Genomic DNA, 27,956 nt, shown 5'->3' on the forward strand with positions numbered 1-27,956 from the left:
TGCGGATGTTTATGGGCAGCGGTCGCTTTCCATTTCGGTGGATTTAGGTGGCCGCTTGCTCGTTTGTCACCTCGTATTATAAAAAAAAAAAGTGATAACTTAAGGCGTCATTGGTGTAGATTTTTTACAATCTGCAATCATTGTTACATACATACATCGTAAATTATTGAGCCTTTTAAATCGTTAATTTCTTATTCATCATAATTAGCCAGTAAATCTCTTTTACTAGATGTCTTTTAGTTGGCATTAAGCAAATCTCCGGATATATTCGGATCTATATTTATTGAAACTTGACAGCAATAAACACACTGTAGAACATATTTCCTGTATTTTTTGCAACGCGCACGCGTCGCCAATTTAACACAACAATCGACAAATACAGATACAATTAGAACAGTACTATAAAGTACTGGTACCTGGGTGTAATTTGAAGGGCATTGTAGTCCCTCGAAAAGGGTAAGGGAGCAGCTGGGGCCCGCCCCATGGGGCCCTGGACTGTACCCCGCAGAGACGCAATATTCACACCTCATTTCACAAGTGCCCCGGCTATTACGTTTGTCGTTCAAATACAACTCGCTTCTCAAATTGTAATTCATTTTTCGAGTGTTTATCGCCATTAAACGTTTAAATGCAAATATCTTTTTTATTTATTTTACAAACCGATTTTTAGGTAAGACAATAATGACGTTTCGAAACACAATTTTTTATGCATTAAGCTTCCAAAAAATAACATCGGAGTTATGGTACCGCTTGAAACAAAAACATTTAATCCTATTTACTCAATTTTTCTATCTAATTCTCTCTCTAAACTCGTATTTGTAATTCCCTACATAGTAACGAATCAAATTTATCATATCCATGCCATGTAAATTAGCAACATTATAAGAAAACAATGCAGGATGACGACGTAATATTAAATCCATAGCACAGATAAAAGAGAATTATTATTTTAAAATTAATAAGTAAACATGTCAAATAACAAACAGGTGCATTTGAGCACCCTTTGAAAATCTATAACAGTTCATTTTCAATATTTCAAATGAATAATTTATTCGGTCTCGTCCCCTTCGACCCAGATCGAACAGTTGTTATGTTGGAAAGACGAGACCAATCTTTAATCGGACCCCACTTTATTATAGAGTACAGTGTATAAAATAAAGCCATAATGGAGGACAAATTATGCGCCTGCAGTGACAAGTGCGCGCCCCGTATGTCAGGGTGTCCGGCGCAAGCGGCGTAGTAAGGCGGCGAGACATACGGTCACAGCGTTTGGATAGCTAACATTATAAAAATAAATCATGATTACGCGTACCTTTATTTTCATTTACATTACCTTTATTTACAATAATAAACACTAGGCGTTTTATTTTTATTTTTTAATTTAGACAACACTATCTCTATTTATTTTAATTATTACAATTAAAATGTGAACACAGGCTAATGAATACAGTAAAAACTGTCATTAATTGACTCAATCGATGGACAGTAGCAATTATATCACGGCGGAATATTTATAAATATAATTTAAAAAATGGATTTGCAATATTTAGGTAGTTCTTATAAATGAAGATCGTTGGTATTTCAATAATAAAAAATATACCTATCTTTTTATGGTTGTATCGCCGATCTGTCCGTATGTAACTGGGGCTGGGGGATGTCGCGGCTGTCCGTCGTATTATCACCCGATAACACCCTAATACTACGCGATTACAATGCAGCCCTTGTACTACGGGTCACAAATTCCTTTATTATTCGCATCACTTTGGTTACATTTGCAACAAAAAAAAAGAAAGAGGATTATTGTGACGTATCTCAACGCCTACATACTGGCCACAAAAAGGTCAACATGGAGAGTTAACTATTGTTAACTATTACTATAATATTTGTATTTAATGTGACAAATAAGTGTTATACCTTGCTATTTAACGATGTACAGTAGAACCTCGGTAACTTACAAACCTCTATAACTTCAAAAAATAATATGTTCCCTTCTTATCGGAACCCAAAACATCTACAACATAGACCCTTGATAACTCAAAACCTCTATAACTGTCTTACGGAGGTACGTTTCCCTTGTATTTTAACTTATCGAGGTTCATCATCATCATCTCCCCTACCTTATCCTACTCCCGTAGGATGGGCGCACCGGGTTTTCGTCTTCCAAATACCTCTATCATCCGTCATCTCAGTCATCACTCCCTTCTTGATCATGAACTTATCTTTCAAATCGAGGTCCTACTGTATTAACAAATTAACACTAATTCTATTGACTTGCTTTGTTTTGATAGAATCGATGGAAATATTACAACATCTATAAATGTATGTAGAACTGACAGCCACAAAAATATCGAGAAAAACTCGTAATGTAGAGACAAAGTACAACAAAGTATTAAATCTAAAAATAATTAATTGTTGAGAACAAAGACTATCATGAGACATTTATGTTAATATACTGTTTTTTAACATTCATTTCTGTATTAAAGAAGCTCAACAAATAAGTAAGGTTATTTTATAATAAAAACATGCAATATTAACCCCGCAGAAATATTGTCTCTATAGAATATGAAGTCTTGAAGAAATTGATTAATTATAGAAATATCACATTCAATTAGCAATGCAACAATGTCATTTCGTAGATTCAAGGGGCTTTTACCACAAGTAAAGAAAACTGTAACAAATAAAATAATAACAAAACACAACTCACAAGTAACTTTCATGTCTCGTTCCACTAACACAGAACGCCTTTTGTTTTTGTTTATTAAATTAAATATAAAAACATTTTCAGTCTTCACAACATCGCTTGCCAAACATGACAGAGGAAATCAATGTTACAGCGCAAGCGCAACGGTTGCAATGGAATTTATACTCTATCATAATACGTTAAAGACTAGAATGCAATGCGATTTTTAGTAGTATTGGCGCATGCTTCATGAGACGCACATTGTTTTTGTTTCAGAGTTCTAGATGGCGCTGAGTGGTCTTCATTCGTATTTGAAGTCACTTAAAAATGACCACGTATAGAGTGTTTACGTTCAACGTTTTTACAAGAATATGGTATTTTTTTATTATTTTATTTTACATGTCAATATTTAAGTATGTCGATGATAGACATGGTATTCTGAATGAAGTTTATTGTTACAGACAGCGAATAAAAGGAATATCATGCGCGCGAAAATTAAAAAAGTAGCCTATGCGTTCTTCCAAGCTTTGTTCTATATCTGTGAAAAATTTCATCGAAATCCGTTAAACCGTTTTGGGTATATATTTTAAAAAACTTTTGTATTTATAATATTAATATGAATTATTAAAAATCGACAAATAAGTAAGATTGACTTGCAATAAAGCAATCGTTGATCAAGCTATTGACGCCATCGAAAGGTGAGGAGGAATCCAATTTAATACAATTCACAATATTCAACATGAGCATACACGTAATTTCGTTACGTTAGGGATGTCTCCAGCATGAAATGATCGATAGATAATTTAGGGATGTGAAAACATCAAACCAAGATAAAAATCATAATTTACTTTTACCACTGTTCTAAGGCTTTATATTTTACTTTCATAGTTACTGTTCTAAACAGTCAAAAGTCTATGACTTCTAAAAACAAATGAAAGATGAGTACGTCATGTAACACAAACTTTCGATTTTTTAAAATACGATGAGATGATGATATTAGGAATACAAAGTGTATTATAAACTAGCTATCACCAGCTATTCCGTCCGCGTGCAATTAAAAAAACAAAAGTGAGTAACCTATGTGTTCTTCCAGACTATCATTTACATGTCACTATACGAAATTTAATCGAAATCCATTCACCCGTTCAGGCTACAGACTCTAATAAACATCCATCCATCTATACTTTCGCATTTATAATATTCAATTAAATGTGATTATGTACTTAAAAGTTTAACAATAAATATTCTTGAAAATTTAAATAAATCACGTGATGTATTATGAAGTTCTTTTCATTTAAGTAGGAAAATGATACTTCAGAGATTTTATTATTACTTAAGATCACCCTAAACACTTATCTGTAGTAAATATGTAAACAGACTCATCGTCCTGTTTACAGACCTCTTTACCGTACATAGGTACGACGAAATTTGTCAACAAATTGAAAACAGAACTGTTATATGCTCCTCAATAACGACCCTTGATTTATTCATATAGGATTCATTTTCTTTCAACTCATCCCTGAAATAGATCTTTATTCCTTTAAAGACACGAACAGAATTTACTGGCACAACAAGGGGTTTTCTATCATAGAACAGCTTAACTTCTTTAAAATTCTGTTGTACAAAATTGTACGTTGATACATAAAAATAAAGTTGAAAATCGTGTATCATATATTGTACTGAAGGCATTTTTGAAAGAGAATGTTTATGTTTATAGCGATCTGTTGTGGGGAAGTTAAAAAGAGACGGGCGTATGTAAGCGTATGAGGGATCGTATGATCAATACATCGCGGGCGGGGGAGGGAGGCAGGGGGTGCGTGCGGCAAAGCCTCCCCTAATGGTCGTTTTCTTACATTTGCATTCTAATTGACTTCTCCACTCAGAACATTCCGCACTCTTCCTTTTGTCTAGTATGTGTGACGTAAATTGCTAAGAATTAGCAATACGTACAATTGTGCAATCATTTAGTTCAGTGGAACAAGTGCTTAAGTCGCAATAAGTAGATTTGATATACTAAATGAGACGAGATTTACTTTAACTTGTTTATAAACTAAGTATAAAACGCTTTTAACTGTGACTTTGTGAGCAAGAGATAATGTTTTATGTGGCTACTTTCAATTTTCACAATAGTCTACTATACGAGTACAATGCCAAAACCATAGCTTAGTTAGTTTAATTAAAAATTAATATGAAAACCATTCCATTTTCATAATTTAATAAATGTAACCTTAATCTCGAATAGAAGACTCTCGGGCATATTTTATATTTTTTATTGATAAACTATTTGATAGTAGTTAGTTAAATTTAGATCTACCTAGAAACATTTTACACTACCGTCGAATTAGCACATTATCCAAGGGATACAAAAATATAAATCTGATTCAAATAAAACAATAAATTTTTGGTTTTATATATCAAACGCAGATTTGCAGCGTTGAGCGGGCGGGTGTAGCGTTGCCTAGCAACCGTCTCCCCACCCGATACTCCCCCATTCGGATCACTTTTAAACTTTCATGTTGAAAAGTTTTAAGGTTTGCTCGTGGCTCTTAGATTCGTCTCCTTTTTGTTCATGACATCGTAGAATCGAGATATTCTGCACAAACAATTTAATATTATAACAGTATTATAAAGCTCGGTTTTCTAGGCAATAATAACAGGTAAAAAGTAATGTGAAATTTAATCCACTAAATAACATGATAAAGACGGTAACGAATTAAAATATGTCTATATGTTGTGCATAATGTACTATTTCGATAAGTAAAACTTTACTAGAATAATTCACTCATATTAGGTATTTTCACAATAATTAATGAAGAATCCAAACCAGTACTTTTCGAGTTTAAATCTGGAGGGGAGTGACTCATATAAGAGTAATTTATATTCTTAAAAACAAATCCGAGGTATCCTCGAGTAGGAGTGGATGGATACTGTTTTCGTTTTATTTTTCGCTGTCGGCGGAAAGTTTCCAAGTAACGAGAGTGTACCGTACAAAATTGATGAGGGAATGAAACCGCGAGCCGCGAAGCAGTCGACCCGAAGGTGCTTTTAGCCCCTAATTGGTAAGCTTTTAAGACTACCGTTCGTTTGACATCGCTACTACCAAGTACGGTCAACAAACAATTAAATAGAAAAGCCAACATATTTAAAAAAACTTTTTTTTCTTCCCACATGTTAAAGTTTTTTCGATACTGGAAAAAAATCCTGTTAAAATTGTATTTCACAAAAAATGCATTTTGAGCACAATAAAGCAAAAACTCAATAGTAATATATTCAATGTTGGAAAACATGATTTCAACATTTTCCTAAACTTTGTTATAAAATTTAATTGGTATATCATGGTATAAGTAAATAACTCTTTAGGTATTGTTATTTCAACTAATTCAAGCGACCCAAATTATTTTTTGTTGTCATTTAATAAAAATACAAATTCTTAACTATTTATACCAAACATATTTTTTTTCTGACCGTACGTTCAAAAACGTAGAAGCAAACATTTGTACGAAGATTTAGGCGGTAATATATCATCTGAGTATCTTTTACTTACGTCACATAGATGTTACTAAAATGTACGTTCATTTAAAATCAAAGTTGACATTCGTTTCACATTTGTTAATAATTTAATCGGTTGATTTAATATAGTCGTGTAATAAACATAAAATAACTAAATTTTCCTGAAAAACAATTTAAGTAACTCCTTAAAAAAATAATTTAAAAACATCGACGTTACATTAAAAAAGGGAAAAAAAGAAGAAGACGAATACGCGAAACAAACAAACAATATTATGGGAGTTGTTTAAACCCTTCAAATGCTGTCCAAAGAATGGCAGGAATCAATTCTGACACGTGGCGGCAATAAAAAAGTTTAACGTTCTAATTTCAAATTATCACTGGGCGGCGACTGACGCACGCACTAAATTAGGCGGCAATTTTGACAGCGGGACAGCCAAAAATTAACTTGTCAAAATATTTTTCTAAACAATCACGTCTCTCTTTGTTACAAAGCAATCGCCCGCCCACATTCGAATAACAAAACAAAACCACAATTAGCATAATAGTTACTTTTATTGAAATCGTTACAATAGATCGACTCTATTTTCTCGTTTGTGTATGTTGTGTGCAATATTTCATGGCTTCTGGATTAAAATACAAATTTAATCTTTTCGTTTTTACGTAAAACGGAATATCGTTTAACAACCTGTCGTACTAATAATTAATTGGCTCTCAGTTAACCCACCTAATATTCGGGGAAAACATAAATATTTAATAACGGAAAATGGCCGGAAAGGGAAGAATTATAAAATTATCTCTCAAACGTTTTGGATGGCAGCAAAAAGGGTATGCTTTTAAGATATACGGGGTAAAGCTCTGACGGCTGAGCAGGTCCCGTGACCCCTTTCATGGGTCGCTTACGTCAGAACTTTAGCAACGAAATGTATGAGACGGTATATGTTATGTTAACCACTCATGACATTAGTTAATAGAAAAAAATCTATTTTACGAAAAGTATGCTTACAATTAGTATTAAAGCAAATTCATTACAGTGACAGTGTTAAAAACCAAGGCGATATAAACATTGGCGGTAGAAACAATAATAAATCAAGAAATTTTGAGAAAAAATGTAACATCCGAAAACAAAATCTTTAAGTAACTACAGATAATTCTAAAGGTTTAATAAAATACTTTCCTAAACAACATATTTCTACAGCTTCTATAAAATTTGAAAGTGAATACATATAAATAGATATTGAACGAACACTTTCCATATCTTAGTACAAGTATAGATAGGCAAGGAGCTGCACCGGACCGGAAACATCGGATGCGGGCGGCCACAGGAAGGCTCGTAGAGTCTGGCGCTCTGAACTTCACTGTATACCTATACTAATATTAAAACGAGGAAAGATTTGTATTTTTGTATGTATTGAAATAACTCGAAAACTATGGGGCCGATTTCAAAAATTCTTCCACCATTAAAAAGCTACATTATCACTGATTAACTACGCTATGTGCTCTATTCTTATTAATTTCACGTGGACGAAGTCATGAGCAACGCCTAGTCTATACTAATATGATAAAGAGGAAGATTTGTATTTTGGTATGTATTGAAATAACACAAAAACTATTGGGCCGATTTTAAAAAATCTTTTACCATTAAAAAGCTACGTTATCAATGATTACCGCGTGTTATTTTTTTTTACTATTTACGTATCTATTTCATGCGGATAAAGCAGCATGGGAATAGCTCGTCTTACATAAAACACAGTTTTATTCATAATGACTTAATTGTATGGATTGTTTATCATATTAAACAACACTTAAGAACATTCAGAGATGATGACTGAGTATGGAACATACGTACCTACTGAGCTGAAGAATGCAGGATGATAACTGGATAGTAACACCAGAAAGTAAGAGAAAAACATCCTCATCGATTGATGAAAACAAATAATATATCGCAAACAATAGTTAACTATAACGTGATAGATGTATGTAATTTTCATCTCATTGTTGTCCTACAGGGACTTATTAGTTAGCAACATTGTGAATGCAGGGGCGGAGTGAGGGCGGAACTCACACATGCTACGAACAAATGTCTAAAAGTATCGAACTGTTATTAAGGATTATTATAAATATTTACATATGAGTAAATTAATTTTCATAAATTTCATCTTTACCTATATGTACAAATGTCTCCTGTACTTTTAAACGGCATGAGTATTTTAAATAAAATTTAAATATTTCTTTTAGAGTAAAGGCTTGTCTTAAAATTACTTTCCTTAACGATTTATTTGACAACTTGCTTTTGCCCGCGACTTCTTCCGCGTGCAATTAAAAACAAAAGTGAGTATCCTATGTGTTCTTTCAGACTATCCTCCACAACTATACCAAATTTCAACCGTTTTGGTTACAAACTCTAAAAAACATCCATCCATCTAAACTTTCGCACTTATAATAACTATTAGTATGAAGATCGATTTATGTGTTAGTTATAAAAATGTAATTTGTACACACATATCAAAAAAACGGAATACGTATTGTTTATTCGAAAAAAAGTTCAACCAGAAAGCCGCATAGTTTTTGATTTAAAATTTACCACATAAAAAATAATGTAAAAAAAGTTAAAATCAAATAAAAAAGTCCCACTTGCGACCCTGCCAGGATTCGAACCTGGAATCTTCTGATCCGTAGTCAGACGCGTTATCCATTGCGCCACAGGGCCTGTGTGATACGAACTTAATTATGTGAATACTATTCAGCTAATTACAATTATAAACATTTTTACTTCCATTATATGCGCTTTCATCCCATTTCTCAACTGCAATTCTCTTATTAACCTACACAATATTCCAGGCTCTTCCACATTCTGAATTTAATTCTGATATGTTCAGTCGTTTTGGATTAACAAGATTACAAAGATATATGCATGCTTTCGCATTTAAATTTGTTAAATACTCCATTTACTATCCATGATTTTTTTATTGTTATTTACGTATCAGTTTATCTATAATTTTTCAAAGAGATAAATCTATCATATTAACCAGCACATTTGCGTTATATTTGATATTCATAAACGTCCCGTGTTCCTATTCTTTAGAAGCGATAACATCATTGAATCAACCCTTCGTCCGCATGACATTTTGAATATAATTAAGGATATCAAGTGTACCCGCAAAATGTGATCCAAATCCAAGATATGGATACAAATAATTTATTCACTTGTTAAATGAATTACTGAATAGACAAAAATGTTATTTATTTATGGCCACGTGTCAGGAACTCAATGCAAATATCATTAGAACTCTTCCGTGGATAAATTCTTTTTCAATTGTTTTAGATTTAGGTTGATTATTATTTTCTCATCTATACTAATATAATAAAGCGTAAACACACACTACTTTGTGGCGTAGGATGTTAGCCATCGCAGCATATTTTTGAATAATTCTTTCTTTAATAAAAAGCCCTACACTTACGACACGCTTTAGACTATATATTTTTACGCTATTAAACTCGGGAGATAAATAAATTGAAAAAAACCTTCACGTGGGAAGAGGACCATAAACTACAAGCTGCCAACATTAAGGAAGCAAAGTCGCCGTGGTTTGTTATCATATCATGTCATTTTGACATTTGAAATTGGTAATTTGACAAATGTAAACAATTAAATAAAATTTCATTGTTTTATGTGGATGAAGTTGCACTGGAACAGCTATTTTTTTATATTTAAACAATGCACTATGACAGTTTGTGCGTAATATATAAAACATAACAAAGAAAATCATTACGTGATATGCAATTTTTTTAAATCAAGAATTGTATTAATTAACTTATATATTAAATAATTTTATAATAGATTCAATAGGTACCAAATAAAAAAAATGACTGCTATACTTATTAACCCTTAAAAATTCTACCATGATATTTATGTATTTTTTATTTTGACATATTACGGATTGAATATGTACATTGCTACGCTGCTACGCGGCTACACTTGGCTAAAATTTTTTTAAGTGGAACCTACATAGTTCTTCATTACAACTCTAACCGTAAATAATAATTACATCTTGCATATTTTATTATTTTCGTTTATTCGTAGGTAGGTAGTACTCAAATCTGCTTCAGGTACAATAAAACCAATTTTATGAAACATATAATTCTTACTATTCTAAGCATTCGAAAGAAACTAATAAAATTTCCAGAACTACACAAACACAATTTTAATATGAGTTAATTTATGAGATAGACAATTTCACAGTGCAAGACCACTGACCAAGAGCTACGTAATAGAAAACAGCGCGTCTCTATTTCAGCACGTTACCTCGAGAAGTTCATACGTGATTTTGTATTTTGTGCAATAAAACATGGTACAATGCATAAACTTTAAACGCAAGACCGACGAGCTATGGAGACAATAAAACAAAGAAGCGTAGATGCCCCGAGCGCTACGGGCGCACCCTGTGCGGTGCGCCAATAGCAGCGGCCGGTCGGCGCCCGCGGGACCAATGGGAAGCGCTGCCGCCGCCCCAGGACGCCCCCGCCCGCCTCGAACCTCGCTTGAATGAGACGCAGCATCTCTATAAAGATTTTACATCGATTACGGGGGTATGGGAGCAGGCCGTTCCGTTTGCACGCGAGGGCGGCGACGTACAGTCCTCTCGCGCAGTCGCGGACAATTAGTGCGCGGGGCGGCCGGCGGCGAGCGACGTCACTATAATGTGGTTAGTCAGTGAGCGTCGGGGCCGCGCCGACGGCGAGCACGGCGGACACGGCGGGCACGGCACGCACGGCGAGGGCTCGGAGCACGAAACGCGAGGCGCGGGAGAACCGCGCTGCTCGCTACAGCGCGCCGGCTACAGCACGGTGGAGTTCAAGAGCTCGGCGTGCGCGGGGGCCGCGGAGCCGCCCGCGCCGCCGCTCTCCGCGCTGCCGGACCCCCAGCAGTTCAACATCTTCCCGGCCTTCTTCAGCCGCCAGCTCAACTTCACAGGCGGCGGTGGCTGCGCCCAGGGCGCTAAGATCATGGAGGAGCTGCGACCCAACCTCGTGGGGGGACTTCTCGGGGTGCCGGGTCTACTCGACGAGCACCAGAGCGATGCCAAGTTCCTTCCATCGGGCGTCGAGAGCAAATACACACCAGACAAGGGACGGAAATGTAGCAACGCATCATCGTCTTCCGCCGAGGAGTTTGGCGGCCTGTACGGCGGAGACCACGCGGCAACGCCGCCCGCACCTCTAAGCCGATCTTTACAAGATCACTCAGGTAAGATGTCACCTATTCATTACAGCAGAAAAGACAAATGAACTAAATGCAAAACTAAAAGTTACGCTTTTAGCTATTAGCTTGTGGTATAAGCTAATAGTTAAAAGCGTAACTATCATTTGTTTTACAATAGATATTATAAGATTATAAACTAAACATTTGCCACATTCCCACGAATATGTTGATTCTGTTATTTCAAAATACAAACTGATATTTTTTAGAGACAAACAAACACACGTAACTATATCCGTTAGAGATAAATTCCGCCTTTATGGAACAAGATACAACTGTAGTGTTTTTCCTTGAAACGCATTGTTTGATTAAGATTGAATGTGGTCAGAATTTCGTGCTACAGTGTTCCCATAGTGAGAATATTCGAGACAAGCCAGCCCCAGGCTGCATGCCTATACCGCAGTATTTAAGGCAGATCGTATAGAATCAACGTTTCAACAACAGTTTTTGAAACCACTTCGTCCTATTAACTTCAGTACTTTAAGGATACTTTTACGGTATTCGTCCATTGAATGTACATACGGATAGTGTGCACCTCCATATACGCTCATAGGAATCAAAAAGTTGTACAATGACGAAGTGATCTTTGAAATTTCTTCTTTTGTCAGCAAACTACTTAAATGTTTATGGCATTTGCGGAAAAGCGACCTAAAATCCAAAACAACGCCATGTCTAGTTTTGTAAAAGCTACTAAAATTCATGGAGTCTTAAATGCTTTGTCATGTTGCTTGTGTCTTTAACATATAAAGAGTTTTAATTGACGTGAGGTCAACACGATAATTTTGCTCCAACAATATTCATGTTATGTCTTCACACACTGTACAGTATATTATATGCATTTTTGTTTCGTTATCAAAATAATACATTCATACCCATCAACAACCATAGTCTTATGCAACACATATTTGTTTTTTTAATATATTTCTTTTAATTGCGTTATCATTTTTATACTTTCTACCAATAAGTAAAGTTGTCATTTCTAATTTGTCTTTTGTTTTTCTCGGCGGCGCCGTCGGAAGGGTACCGCAAAATCCGTACGCTTCCAAATGTTTTCACTTTACCATGCTGAAATAAAGATTTAGATAATAATAGTAACATGATTATTTAAATATCAACATATGGGACATCGAGATGTAAGGATCATTACTTATTATATGGGGCTCAGGCACCAACAATATTTTTTATTATTCTTCAATAAGTTTAACATATGTACATCGATCTGTTCAACATATAACTTCAACCATAAACATGGAACCTCTAGATTTCAATCATACTAATTTTATAAATGCGAAAGTTTCAATGGATGGATGGATGTTTGCAAGAGTTTAGCCGAAACGGTTGAACGGATTTCAATGAAATTTGGTATAGATATGGAGGATAGTCTGGACAAACACATAGGATACTCACTTTTGTTTTTTTTTAATTACATGCGGACGACGTCGCGGGTGAAAGCTAGTGATTTTATGATTCTCGTTTCTAGGAGGCGAACATTAAAAATTGAACAAAAAGTAATTGTTAAAGACCTACAAAACACACGTCTGACAGATGGAATAACTTTTTTATATAAGGATCTAACCAAAAAGCTGTTTAGTTTTCCGCTATACCTTTACATGTTTACCTGCTATATTAATAAATACATCGTCTTTTATTCCAAACTGGCTTTCGCTCGTGACTCCGTCCGTTGAATTAAAATAAAACAAAAGTACTTAATTTCATCGAAATCCGTTCAGCCGTTTAGGCTACAAACTCTGACAAACATCTATCTAACTTTTCGCATTTACAATATTAGTATGATGAAGATTGATTATGATTTCTCCATCATTCAAATAAAAAAATCTTAAACTTCATTTTTATTAAACCGCATATTTGATATATCCTGTTCACTACAATAACTTAGTCTTGAAAAGATCTTTCATTCAGTGTATACAATAAAAATCCTAGAACGAAGTTTTTTCTGTCACGTATAGACAACGCTATCTAGAATATGTACGCGTATTACAATTCCAATTAGACTAATATTGCAAACAATCGGCCCCGGGGCTGACGTCATGAATACGAAATGTCACTAACGACCGCCCACCGCGTCACCCCGCACTCCGCTTGGGGGGGGGGGCGAATTGGGGCCGAATTTTCAGACGCCTCTAGGTGCCAACTTAAACATGTTGTACATACATATGAATTTTAGTACTAGTGCTAGTTTGAAGGGACATGTACACGGGCAAATGGTACAAGTTTGATTAATTATATTGGATTTTTATAGAAATATTTTAGTTAGATTTTTAATACGAATGTTTATCAAAGTATATTAAAAATATTCCACCTTATCTTACTTCTTACTAATATTATAAATGCGAAAGTTTAGATGGATAGATGTATGTATGGGTGAATGTTTGTTAGAGATTTTAGCCTAACCGGCTGAACGGATTTCGATGAAATTTGGTATAGATGTGGAGGATAGTTTGGAAGAACACTTAGGGTACTCACTTTTGTTTTTTTAATACCACGCGGACGGAATCGCGGGCGAAAGCTAGTTTAAAATAAAGTTTTTATAACTTCGTAGTAAATTCGAAATTTCAAACTTTTTACTATGAAAACAATACTTGTACTTTCTTCTTTATTCTGTACCTATAATAGGAGTATAAAAGCAAATGCGCTACAGCTTTTTTTTTATTTTAATTAGGCATACGAAATTATTTGCTTTTATAGTACATGTGGCAACATCATACCTAAATACAGTCCATCGTACTTCATACTAATATTATACAAGTCAATGCGAAACACATACGTTACTTGCATTTGTTTTTCTTTAATTTCTCGCAGACTGAGTCGCCGGCGAAAGCTAGTAACTATTTAATATTAAACTATAGTTAGTACACAAGAATTAAACAAGATTAAGTTACTTCATATTGAAATTGGTCACAGGGATATAAATTAAGGTGGGTGTACACGGCACGTCACGTACAGTAGTAACAATGGTGCGTACGTGCCGGACGAACCTTTATGTGTACACTCCTTTATGCGGCCAAAGCCTTTTCTATACTTAGTTCGAGCTTTATGTTATACTTGTTTAATTTAAATTCTTAAAAATAGTAGGTATCATTCGAACTGAAACCGAAGTATACATAAAAACAAGTTTCTAAAACTTTGAAAATTTATACAAAGTCAGGCTTTTGACTGTATAGTAAATGCGGGCACACCTTTTGAGTAAATTATCGCATTACAGTTATGCGATTGTCGATTGTTTCACAGACCATTCAAACGTCTAGTTGCACAACTAAAATCGAGTAGTCTGCGCACATCCATATAAGATCATAGGAATCAAACCGAGACTAAACAGTTGTGGGTTTCAGATGTGCCCACGATGTAAGTGATAATTATAATGTGTTATTGGATAAAAGTAAAAATAACAGTAAAACCAAAAGGGATTTAATAACTTTGGGTATTCGTCTACTAGTCAATATAATACACCGTTTCCAATTCAGGTACATAAATATTTTTTGGCCGAACTGGTGTTGCTTGAAAGAAGAATTTCGGCTTTTGTACTGATTTTATCATTGGGAGAATTTGAAGTAATATATCTTCTGTTGATAGTCCTTGTTTATTCAACACATATTCTGGGTTCGCAATAGGCTGATACTCTTCTTGACTACGATATCCAGTTACTCGATAATCCGACGGCGGTTCTGGGTTAAAAGAACTGATAGGCCTTGAGGTAACGCGGTCTCGGCGAATTAAAGAACTTACGCTCATTTCAACTAAAATACCTAAAAAAATATTATATTTTAATGCAACTGTTAGAACTAAATTAGATACATCTTACCAATATTATAAATGCGAATGTTTGTATGGATGTTTGTTAGAGTTTGTAGTCTCAACTGCTGAATGGATCTCAAAGAAATTTGGCACAGATGTTGAACACAGACTGGAAAAACACACAGGCTACTTACTAAGTTTTTTTTTTAATTCCGCACGGACGGAGTCGCAGGCGAAAACTATTATAATGTATATCAGTTTAATTCAAAGATAATTTATCTATAGACAAACTGTTATAAAATACTTTTCTAACTATAATGTCGAACAAAATATTAATACAGTTTAGTAAAAATAAAATTGTTAAATGTTCTTACCCAATAATAATATAGATATTTTCATATAATTCAAATGCATCGTAATTTTAAACACTTCACCTTTCTTGCACAGGTCGTTGTTCACTTTGACTGCTCAATAAAAGATATGAACTAAGTATCAAATTAATTTCAATTTAAACTATCATTAAGAAACAATTAACTTTTTATCAACCATTGATAATGTAAGTTATAAGTTGCAATGCCATTAATTTATTATCTATTTTTTTTAACATAAATAACCCAGCGCTTGACCACGACTCCAACTAACCTAAAAATAAAAAAACTATTCAATAATTTATATTTCGTTTTAAATACATTTTAAATCTTCGAAATAGAAAAAGCATCTAACGAAGGTAATCCTGTAAGAAGATTATTCTTGATTTCTTGATTAGATTATTCGTCAACAGAATGCAAAGCCCGCGACATACAATAAGTACTTACAATTTTAACTGAACTGAAGATCAGTTGTACTTGTGTAGGCAATACATTAACTGTATCGTTCAACTAACTGAACAGTTCGATTCTTTGGTTAAAACTGTAAGTTAAAATTGAGCGTCTGTAAACAGAGTTATCGCAGGCATTAAGCTATTTATTGAGTTTTTGTTTTCCTAACAATTATACTAATATTATAAATGCGAAAGTTTAGATGGATGGATTTTTGTTACAGTTTGTAGCCTAAACGGCTGAACGGATCTCGATGAAATTTGACATAGATGTAGAGGATAGCCTGGAAGAACACATAGGCTACTCACTTTTGTTTTTTTTATTACCACTCAGACAGAGTCGAGCGGAAAAGCTAATTACAAAAAATAAAGACAGTCTTAACAACAAATTCAATTTTAATAATTCCTGTAGTATAATGTTTGGATTAAACCAAAAGCCAGTAAAACTTTTAGAAACTAAATGTACCCGCGACCCAGTGGAATGTTAAGTTGGATTCAATTGAAAAAATTGAGTACCCTCTCAACATAATGGAGTGTGTATTGTGACGCGTGCCGCGTACTCGCCATACACAATGCGTTTTATCCCTAACACTGTACAAATCAGCTGCTGTTATAAAACATATTGCTAACCGAAGCTAACGTAAAGTTTAGTAAAAAACCTGGAGTAATTGCGAAACTAGAAGAATCTGAAATAATCTTAGAAGGATGATAGTCATACTTTCATTAATCTTTCATTTTTAAATTAATATTATTTGTCAGTAAATGGCCACCTTTAATATGGAGTATACTATTTCCACTTTGACGGCTACACGCGTAGAACCAGTAAAAATAGACATTATAAAGTCGTTAAGAATTCTGATGTTCTGGGTAGGTCTTGAGTAAGTCTCCTATAACTTTAAAAGCTTAGGGCCTGTCCCACCAAATTGTAAATTGTCTGATAACAATCGAATGTGTAAAATATGTGATTTAAATATCTGATTTTGTTCCCTTATCTGATAGTGACGTCATTTTTAAGCTATCTTAGACTCTATCAGCCAGTGGTGGGACAGGGCCTACACTTCCTAATCATAACGTTGATCTTAAAATAAGTAACCATATTGAATTAGAAAATTGAAAAATATGTGTACTAATTATTTTACGGCTATTACTCACGTCTACTCTTTTCGGTGACGGTAAATGATATATGTACTTCAGGAATTATATCCTCCTTATTATTTTATTGTCCCCTATGGTGTTTCATGCGAAATTAATTCGCAAGGTGCAATCAGTGATGGAAATCTGTCGGATTTGTGGCATTTGCGCCGATTATAAATCTATTAGCGGTGCGCGACATATGCACGCCGACAGCGCGGAATCGACGCTAGAGGGCGCGCGCGACGCCCCGTCGATACTCCGGAGGTGGTACAGACCCTACACGACAGCGAATGTACAATCCATTTATATTTTTTTAATAGGAATTTAAAGAACGATTTAATTTTAGATAAAAACTAAAACTGTTTGTTAGTTTATAAAAACCTTTTAGTTTTTTTTTTGTTTTAATATACACACTATTCACAGAATTTTTAATTATTAAAATAGAGTAAGTGTAATTTGAGCATTAAGAAAACATGAAGCAGTTATTCTGTAAATACATTGCAATTATCTTTAAGCTTATAACCAAAGACAAATCTCTTAGAATGCTTTTAAAAGCGAATTAAGCGAAACGAAGCAATTTACGAATTGATTTATACAGTTAGAAGCCAATTTTTAAATCGATTCGCTGAGAAATACACAAATAAATATCCATTTTATCGTGTATTTTTGCTCTAAAAACCGTGTAAAGAATTATAATATAAAACACCATAGTAAAAAATAGAAGTGAAGTAACATTTTTGACGCGAGTCAATCCTATTCTCGGGATGCAGTCACCCGACACCTCTCGAGCGGCCACAGATGGCGCTTTTATGTCAATCGTCATAATTAGGGGATTACGACCCCCTAATGACATGTTACATTGAATCTCTATCACGCCCCTGAACAAATGTTCTCTACTACAAATATTGTTCATTGACTTTTCGCAGATATCTCGGGTTTACTGTACCAACCCTAACATTAACTTGGAAAATAGAAATGTGTCAATCTATATCTGTTGTATTAAAAAAATGTGGCAAACAAAATGTTTATATTTATACTAGCTTTTGCCCACGACTCCGTTAGCGTGGAATTAACAAAAAGTGAGTACCTATATGTTCTTCCATAGTCTTTCATAGAAATCCGTTCAGCCGTTTAGACTACAGACTCTAACAAACATCCATCCATGCATCTAAACTCTCGAATTTATAACCTTAACTAGTATGAAGTTAACTAGAATGATTTGTCTTTAGCAATCCTTTTTTTATATCGCACATAACAACAAAATAAAAATCATTAGGCAAAATCAACCCGAATCCAGACGAATCATAACTTATGTGTGTTTTTTTAAGAATTGTTAAAACAAAATAAATTACTTCGAAAAGTTAAAATTAAACAACAGTAACAATTGTAGTATCAAAGCTTTTACTTTATCAATGTTACATTTAGTGGACAAAATCAGACCACCCACAAAATTCGGCACTCAAAATACAATTTTAAAAAGTCAACACTAACGGCATAATGGCCGCCAAAAAATGACAATTAAAAAGCGAAACCGATATAACCGTCAGGTAAAACACAGACATGAAAAAAGCAACCTTTTAAACGCTAAAAGGCCCCGTTTACCGCGGACGCAAACACTTAGCTCCATGTTAATTAGTAAGTAGCTAGGACGCTGTCAAAGGGAATGCATGAATACTTGCTAAACCGACCTCCAGCGGCGCTTTTAAAATCTCCCCCTCTTAATTCAAAAGCTCAGAGAAACCAAAGGTAAACTGATTACTCCGCCAATACGGCATTTTTAAAAGCTTGCGCGGAATTTATACAGACGGAATATAGAAATAAGATAATAAGATCACTTTCAACGTTTATAGTTCTCACTTTAACGTATTCGTTCTGGCTTTTCCAACGTTAAAAGAATATCAAACCTAGAGGTCTATATAAATGTACCGGATTTATATAACGTGGATTCTTTGTTGAATCATCTGTTCAAAAATATGTTTACTAAGTTTTTTCAGGGTAAATCGAGAATAATGTGAATTTTTTTTAATGTTAGGTGGGATGCAGTTAGGAACCTTTTTTATGTGTGATCGTTGTGCTTTCAAAAGGTGTCATTTAATTAACTGGCTACTAATTTTAAGAAAAAAATCTGAGATGTAAACGTTGTTCACTGAACTAAATTCTCATTGAAATAAAAAAAAATATTGATTTGTTTTAAAAAGGAAATATAAAAGAAATTAGCATTTAAAACTGTCGTAACAGTAATAAGAAATGTAGCATTCATTAACATAATTTGCCATAACAAAATATTAAATAGTTATTTATTTCCATTCCTTTTATCTCTTTAAAAACCGAGAAAACGATAGTTTTAGTTTAAAACTTCCACATTTGATATTCACGGTTAATTTGCTTAAAGAGACAATTAGAGTGGAGCGATCTTGACCTACGGACTGCGAAGGATCGATGCCGACCGCTATGCTAATAAGACGTTCTTTGAAGTAAAGGCTACGTGATGTGATGTCACGGACACTTATTTTGGAAACTTGAATGTATTTTTAAATTAATATCGGAGTTCTAACTTCATCATCATCATCATCTCCTTATCCTACTCCCGTAGGGTCGGCGCAACAGGTTTTTGTCCTCCACATAACTCTATCATACGTCATCTCAGTCATCACTCCCTTTTTGTTCATGTCACCTTTTACACAATCCATCCATCTCTTTCAACTTGCGTCATGAAAATTTACAACGCGGGACGAAATTTTTTTTCTGACTAAATTTTGTTTTCGGTAAAATTGTAGACAATAAAACAGCAGTAGGGTAGGGAAAATTAGTGTTAGTCAACATTTTGTTAACAATTATTACTAAAATATGATGTCCTATTTCTATTCCGTTTTTAAATAAGCATTTTTTTTTGCATCTTTTTAAATTTCCTCGATTTTTTTTTTTATTAAACCGGTACACACAGAGTAATCGGATGTTTTTTTATAATTCTCATAAATTACGTTTAACAACAGAAGGCGCGTTCAAGAAGTTAAAACCTGAGCCGGGCGGGTCTGGCGGCGGGGGCTCCACGTCCGCGCTGTCGCCGGCGCTGGGCCCGCAACACGCCGGCCACACGCCTACCACTGCCTCGTGCCCCACGCCAGCCAGGCGGAGGCATAGGACTACTTTTACACAGGTATGTACATTAACTAGTAATAAAAAAATAAACTGAATTACATACCACAAGCCATAAATCAATTTATTACTGTGAATTGGTTACACCTATCTGTCTTAAAGTTCCTTGCTGCCGATATAAAGCCCGTTACACACCTTCAGATGTAACTGCATAGTTTGACTGAAGAATCGATCGGTACAATTAACATTTAGATGTGTATGCAGGACTTTTTCTTATGCCTGTACACGAACAGATAAACAATTGCAGTTAAAACTAAAGGTGTGTAATAATCAGAAGGAAATCTTTAGTACGTGATTTACAAAACGTAATTTTGTCTAAACATAGTGACAGTGCAATGCGGAGAACATTATTAAAAACAGACAATTTTCTGTTATTCTTTTAGCTTTTAGAAGTTAAAAAAAACTTTCATTTGCTCAGTTTCCATATTTTAAATTAGTAGTTAACTATGAAGGAAGCTAAAGGTGTGTACATATGTGCGTGAGTTGTTTTTTTAAATATTTGACGTTGTGTAGGAACAATTAGCGGAATTAGAAGCAGCATTCGCGAAGTCTCACTACCCCGACATCTACTGCAGAGAAGAGCTCGCGAGGACAACCAAACTCAATGAGGCTAGAATACAGGTAAACTTATAATAAAGCAATAAAACCCTATAAACGTCGTAGCGCGTAGGCGTCCGTAGCAACTCACCGCTACGATAACTTTCGTGTGAGTAACACTTTAGGTTCATACAAAATGGCTATTAATTTTATCTCGTAGATTTATGTGAAGTTTTTATCTGTGTTTTATAATTAATTAAAAAAATATCACGTAAAATATAAAATAACATAGAAAAACAAAAGTAAATCAAGATGAAAGAAAGCGTGGTACAATATTGTGCATTACATTTAAAATGTCCAAATATCATTGATGTTGAACACTGAGTTAATATAATTTGTGACACGAGCCGGAGGCGTATTGGATTAAAGCGCCATCTGTCGCCCCGCCCGTATGAATACGAAATACTTACAGTTCCTCGCGATCTTTATCTCAGTTTTAAAATCGCTTTATCCCCCGAGGCTCTGTATTGATTTGTCCCAGGGGTGCCTAATCTGTAGCATTTTTACATTATCCACAATACCTATAAGTTACTACATCTTAAAAGTTATGTCTTTTATTTACACAACGCGATCAACAGTTACTTTATTTTCCACTTGTGTTTCTGACAATGTAAGTTCACCATTTAGCTCCTTTTATTAAAAAATACAAGTCCACATAAGAAAATAAAAGGTTACTTAACATCATTAGATCGAAGTCTTGCGCATACATAGCTTTAAAAGGTTGTACGTAAGATGTTGAGCTTACGTGCGACACACATACGTATATAAACACAAGTACGTACGCGAAGGAACCTATTAACGTTCAGGCGACGGTACATAAGAATGTAAACGTTAAAGACGAGCTCCCTTCTAGAGAGAATTTCGATATAAAAATACAACGCCGGAGGGCGCGCGGCGAGGGGACAGAGGCCAGGGAGAGACGGGAGGAAAAAGGGGGAGGGGAGAGGTGGCCCCCGAGGCATTGCAATCCCATCAAATGGATCCGTAACGAAGTTAGCCGCTCATCCTCCCCGCGCGCCTCCCGACATTGTCTCTGCCCTCAAATGAATTCTACAATTGGAAATAAGAAAATGTTTTGTTGGAGCCTCGCCGTCGTGCTTTTCCAGTTTAAACGCGACCGTTTTCATCGGATAACACGGAGCTCGAGGCAATGCGTTTATCTATTACTAACAAAATCGGAATATCATTTATTTTATAATTTTGTATTAAAACAATTGTAAAGAAAGGCTTTATTTTTTAATATAATTTGAACATTTAATAAGCGAATAAAATGCAATGAATCGAACCGTTCTTTCGGTTACTTAGTCGGTGTTTGTATTCATTCTATAGTTCTTCCATGAAACAATCAATTGAAAATCAATTACTGAAATTTTATTTCTAAGTTACCAATTCGTTCCTCAATAATATGGCTATTACTCGTAGTAGTAAGTAACGTTTTTATTTATGCTGGATATCATAGATTTATGAAATATTATTCAAAATACTTCAAAAGATAATCGAATATAGGAAATTAAATGAATTTTCCGTATTATTTGCTACAAACGAATCAATTTTAAACGGATATGAAATAGCCTCATTTTTCGTCAGAACGCGCAGCAAAACACGAACATTGGACAGCTTCGAGAGGAAAAAAACTAACGCGCCATTTATGTGTCTTCCCTCCACCCACGCACATACATATAGCTATACTATGCAGAGAAATATCAGTCGTATCTTAAGTAGATAAAGAATAAAATAGCTTGAATTTTGATAGACGTGTAGGGTGTGTTAGGCGTAGGGTGTATCGGTTTATTTATATGGGGAGTGCGTTCGGAGGGAGCGGCACTCCGCCCCGCGTCCCGCGTCCCCCGGCCCGCCTCTAATCAGCTCTAATCACCATATCAAACGACGTACGCTCATTCCTGGTGACAACAACGGATTAAGCCTTCGTGTTACTGCCCTTTATTTTGTTTAAATTTTATATATTTTAATTATATTATGGTTTCTATTTTATATAAACATTAACAAACCTGTGTCTACCCACGATTTGACTAGATGTTATAAATCGGTTGAAAGATGGTACGCCCTTAGTAAATGCTTATTTACCCAACTTTTGAAGGCCCCTTTTTAGTACTAATCCGTATGAAAACCGGTCTATTTCTACCTTACAAAAGCCTATTTTATGTTCGATACCTGTAAATATGTATCCATTTTTCATCTGTGTAAAATGTTTTGTACTCTGTACAGGTATGGTTTCAAAACCGTCGCGCGAAATACCGTAAGCAAGAGAAGCAGCTGCAGAAGGCGCTGGCGCCGGCCGTGCTGCCAGGCTGCAACGGCATGATGCGCAACATACAGGGCTATCGTGGCTACCAGCCCTACCCGCATCCTAACACCATCAATAGATATCCACAGGTAATTGTCATGATAGATACTAAAAATAGTCAAAGAAATACGCAAATTGAATTCCTAAATGACAGTAATAAATGTGTACCCGTAATATTACAAAACCTCAAGCAAAGTACCGTAAGGACAAAAGGAGATTCCTTTAATCTTATCAAAAGAAACAGTATAATTATTTCGCTTAGTTAAATACGTAGTCTAATATAGTAAGTTTCTTCTGATGTTAATTTTATCATTTAAACATTTGTTTCTATTTAAAAATCAGAACATTTATAAGTAGGTAAATTAGATATTTTATTGTCAATTTCCAAATCCATATAAAGATATCGGTTGTAAAAATTGGTGTTACATCAAACTTCACATACAAAAACCGAAAACAAATGATGCGTCGCAATTTGTCCGCTCATTACGATGCGGCGCTAATCAGCGCTGTGATTACGACGTAATGCGATTGCCGACGCCGCTGCCGCCACCGAAAATAATGCAAATGGTCGCCGCGACAACCGCTCTGCCGACATAACTCAATATCACAACAATACCAATCGTTTTCTACAGGTTATAAGCGGTCAACAAGTTGCCATATCTTTTTTCGCTTTTTTTCTAACAATATTTACTAAAGGAGAATATTTGACTAGAGAGGTAGGAAGTCTAGGAGATAAACTTTCTAACCTACCCACTGCGATTTCTTTGTCTATGAACTTCTTATTTTCAAAGTTGCTAATGTTACTTCTACTAATATAGAAACTTTATCGTAGTTACCCTTAGTATTAGATGGCTAGAATTGACATCATTTTTTTAATTTCCTGGATGTTCAAGACGTTAATTGCCGGTTTAAATAAAGATTGTACAAAGATACTGTAGAAATTGGCGCCTGTTAATATTTAAGAGCAATCAGTTAAAGTAATTATTTGCTACTAGATGGTATCAGCAACTGCTATTGACGATATATATGTTCAACGACGTGTATATTGTGGTGGTATTTGATGCGATCACACAAGTGTTAATTATCTCCATCACATTATCAATTAGCTGAAGTGTTGATAGCAATAAAACATACGACCGCGGCCCGACGAACGATTAACATAAAACAAGCGCGCGAAAAACGATTAACTTCCCCGAAGCGAGCTCTCCGTGTGCTAATGAGCTGTTGATGAGATTTCGGCCCCGGCTCGCAATGGCAATGCGAACGCGTGCATTAATTTACATTTTGTCAATTCAATTTGTATATAATTTTGCGGGATTGAGTATTACTATAATTAAAGATAACATAAACAAGACCAAGGACATAAATATGAAAAGAACTTAATGTATTTATTGAGACCTTTAGTGTTAATTTTGTCATCAACATCCTTTCTTATCCCACGTTCTTGTCCTCCAGGTTAATCTATCTTTTATACCAGGAATTAAGTATCAAAAGTGCCGACTGTGAGTACGGCAGTAAATTAACGTAACATACATTTGTGCAGCATCACGGCAGCTACGAAGAGTTGCAGAAGGATATATTCTCGCTGTCGCAAATGGGAGGCGGCTCGTATCCCATGCCACAGGGTTTCTCTATGGGCCACGGTGCCAACATGTCCGCCGTAGGGATGCGGCAAGACGCCATGGGTAAGTCCACAAAACCATAATTCACAGATTCATATTTATAGTCTAGGATAAAATTAATGTTTCATCATTTAAAGAAAAAAATCATTCGACTAGATTATGTTCGTAGATTACATGAAAAATATTTAGTCGAAAGAAACAATTGAACTTGAAATTAAAAATAAATTTTATAACGAAAGCCAAATCTAACCTATAAAATTAATTATAAAGCCTACAATTAAATTTAAAGTGCTACAGTGAAAACTAAAACGCAAGTTGAAACAAGGAGCAATAGAGGCGACGCGGGAGACGGGCGACGGACGACGGCAGTTTTCATCAACTTTCTATTAGCGCCGTCAAGGCAATTATAAAGTTGGCAAGAGCTGAGCGATGATCGCGGAACCCGCCGCCTTTTTATACAAATATCCCTTATAATAATGAGAAAAGTTGCTCGCAACGCCACAGAAAGATAAGTTCCGCCAGATGATCTTGAAAAAGATAAAAAAAACTTAATTACAATTTGTTAAAGTCGCCTCGTAACATTTATTCTTTTTTCGAAAACGTTTTGCTCGTTATTAAAGGAATTTTATAACAAACTGTCTCATAATCGTTTTTATTTTATGTTTTTTTTTTACAATCGCGAAATAATCAAAAACCTTCAGCTACATGGCAACATTGATACAAAACATTCAAAATAAAAACATCATTCGTAACCTATATTTGAAATGTTAATTTAATATTAGTCGACCTTATAAGCGGAAATGATAAATTATCTCCATATAACTGAGGAGCTTAACTAGTGAAACTAGTTCTGCTGTACCGGCATACATTTCAGAAGCGAAAGATAATTTTATATCGTGTTCCATCATACGAAAGATAAACTCATAGCAGAACGCTTAACTTTAATTCAGTGATGATTTTTAATTGAATTCACATTGTCTAAGTAAAATTGAACAATTAATAACCTAAAAATTAGTCTATCGACTTACAAGCATTGCTTTATTTCAACAAAACGAAGCCACAAAACATCACTAAACACAAGTTAATCTAAAAATCATTTAAACAGTTGTATTTCAAAGATTTACTTCTTAAAAGCAATAAGCGAGCTTATTTCGGGAAAAAATCCAAGGCGATGAAACATAAAACGACATCGCTCGAGGCGTCGGAGACATTCCGGCGTAGAAAAAACGAGCAAGTAATGGAGGCGAGGCATCGTACCGTAGATATTCTAATAAGAAAATTTCCACTACATTTACTTTGGCGGGCGTCCTCGCGGCGTCTTGGCAAATATCTTATTTCCTGCGGCGAGATTGCATCTTGAGAAAACGCGAGGGTCGATTCGGGACCTCACTACTCGCTCCCGGCCCTCCGAATACACCCTCCTATGTTCAAATATGTCTGGTATATGCTGGGGATTCTTGTTTAGAATATATTTAATCTCGGATATATATTTCAATCCACGAAAAATTGCTAAGTAAATAATGAGATCTAGTATACTATTGAAGTAGATTCGAAGCAAAGTTAGACGCGACTAACAATGAACAACAAACAAAAGAAAGTCAATAAATGATGCAAACTTCGTTGAATAAACAATTGGTTTCAGGTTACTTCTAAATTGTTTACTGCATTTCTAGTTCTTGAACCTGCATGATGCTTTAGCATACCAAAAGTTTGTGACACTTCACATACTTATATAAGAAAAAAGTATCTATAATTCGTAGTGTCGTCTGATGCTTAACTATTCTTTTTAACGTAACTTCAGTTCCTCTTTTTAAACTGTAAAAAGGTTTGTCGTAGTGTTGAGATATTACTAATATTATTTAAGCGAAAATTTGGATGGATAGGTGTTCTTTAGTTTGTAGCCTAAACGACTAAACAGATCTCGATGAAATTTGGCATAGAGGAGTCTGGTAGAACACATAGGATACTTGCTTTTTTTAAATTCCGAGCGGATGGAGTCACAGGCGAAAGCTATGCTCGCTTTAATATATATTTGTTATCCCCAGGTATGAGTGCTGAGGACGAATGGTACAACAAATCGCTATCCGCGCTACGAATGAACAGCGGCCACCATGCGAACCTAGCCGCTGCACCCATGCTGCAATACCAGACCTAATCGCTACTGCACGGCGCCGACTACTCGCCGGCGCCGGCGCACGACTACGCGCCGCCCTAATCAGCCAGCAATGAAACAACAAATCATTTTATTCGGCTCGTTGACAATTAAGTTAAGAAGAATTATTTTACACGACGTTCCTGAATTTTAAAATTGGATTTCTAAAACTTTTGCAAGACTTTCATTTCTATTTGGACTCTACTATTACTTGATTATTTCAACCACAGTTAAACCAAAGAGTTTCGAATCTTTTAGAAAAGACATTATTAAATCCAGTTAAGGCGCTAGTTGTGTGACTTATAAAGGACTTTCAATTGAACGTTGGTATGCTGAAAAGTATTCAAGCTATTTAACTATAAGACGTGCTTTACTGTGCGGTTAGCTATATAGGTACAAAATAGATTTTTACTTTTAACACTAAAAGCGTTCATTGCGATTTACGCTAAATTATATATCCTAGTCATATTGTACAGGCATTTCATAGATTAAGTAAAATAAGGTCCGTAATCTATTTCCCGAACTGTTTTATCGACGTTTTTGGCTTTTTAGGGAGCCCTTTACATTTGAAAAAAAAAACCTTGGTAAAAATTATAAAACGAAATTAATATTTTTTCCAAAGATAAAGAGCTCTCTACAAAAAAGAATAATAATGTAAATAAAATGTTTTGCATGATATTTATAAGACGTTAACAGCTCAACGATATAACTAAATATTGTTTAGTCATAGATATAAAAACTATAGATACCTATAGATATAACATCTACGGTTATCTATAGGTTATATACGTGTTTAGACAAAAAAATATGATAAGCGGCCATTTTATCATCTCTTAAATTACTACGCGCTGTATTTGCTAGTCAGTTATCTGTGAACCAAGATCTCATCGTAATTTAATAATTAAGAATGTATTAAATGTTTATTTATTTTTATTTATCTTCAAAAGTATGGTAAACGTTTTTGAACGGCCAT

The 27,956-nt window shown here is 34.9% G+C and overlaps 2 protein-coding genes and 1 non-coding gene across 3 annotated transcripts in view; 1 reads left to right on the top strand and 2 right to left on the bottom strand.

The window, feature by feature from the left end:
• The window catches only part of LOC106101537 (multiple coagulation factor deficiency protein 2 homolog), an 8,934-nt gene extending 6,157 nt beyond the window's left edge, over positions 1–2,777 (bottom strand). The window contains exon 1 of the mRNA XM_013280788.1: positions 2,705–2,777. Within this exon, the coding sequence (XP_013136242.1) occupies positions 2,705–2,717 (13 nt within the window). The 5' untranslated portion in view covers positions 2,718–2,777. The remainder of the gene's footprint in view (positions 1–2,704) is intronic.
• Positions 2,778–8,824: 6,047 nt separating this feature from the next.
• Positions 8,825–8,897, bottom strand: Trnar-acg. Its single transcript has one exon. It is a non-coding gene; the product is annotated as a tRNA-Arg (tRNA).
• Positions 8,898–10,888: 1,991 nt separating this feature from the next.
• On the top strand, positions 10,889–26,986 carry LOC106101459 (pituitary homeobox 1). Its single transcript, XM_013280697.1, has 6 exons — positions 10,889–11,435; positions 20,145–20,308; positions 20,821–20,928; positions 23,131–23,298; positions 24,753–24,894; positions 26,877–26,986. Exons 1-6 carry the CDS (start codon positions 10,889–10,891, stop codon positions 26,984–26,986), a joined length of 1,239 nt encoding a protein of 412 aa, XP_013136151.1.
• Positions 26,987–27,956: the final 970 nt, after the last annotated feature.

Source organism: Papilio polytes, unplaced genomic scaffold (genome assembly GCF_000836215.1).
Source record: "Papilio polytes unplaced genomic scaffold, Ppol_1.0 DF823980.1, whole genome shotgun sequence".
Classification (NCBI taxonomy): Eukaryota; Metazoa; Arthropoda; class Insecta; order Lepidoptera; family Papilionidae; genus Papilio; species Papilio polytes.

Excerpts from the sequence above, each read along its gene's own strand:
- LOC106101459 (XM_013280697.1), top strand. The coding sequence starts at position 10,889 with ATGTGGTTAGTCAGTGAGCGTCGGGGCCGCGCCGACGGCGAGCACGGC. Across the intron at positions 20,929-23,130 it reads TCAATGAGGCTAGAATACAG|GTATGGTTTCAAAACCGTCG; the intron begins GTAAACTTATAA and ends TACTCTGTACAG. Across the intron at positions 23,299-24,752 it reads CCATCAATAGATATCCACAG|CATCACGGCAGCTACGAAGA; the intron begins GTAATTGTCATG and ends ACATTTGTGCAG.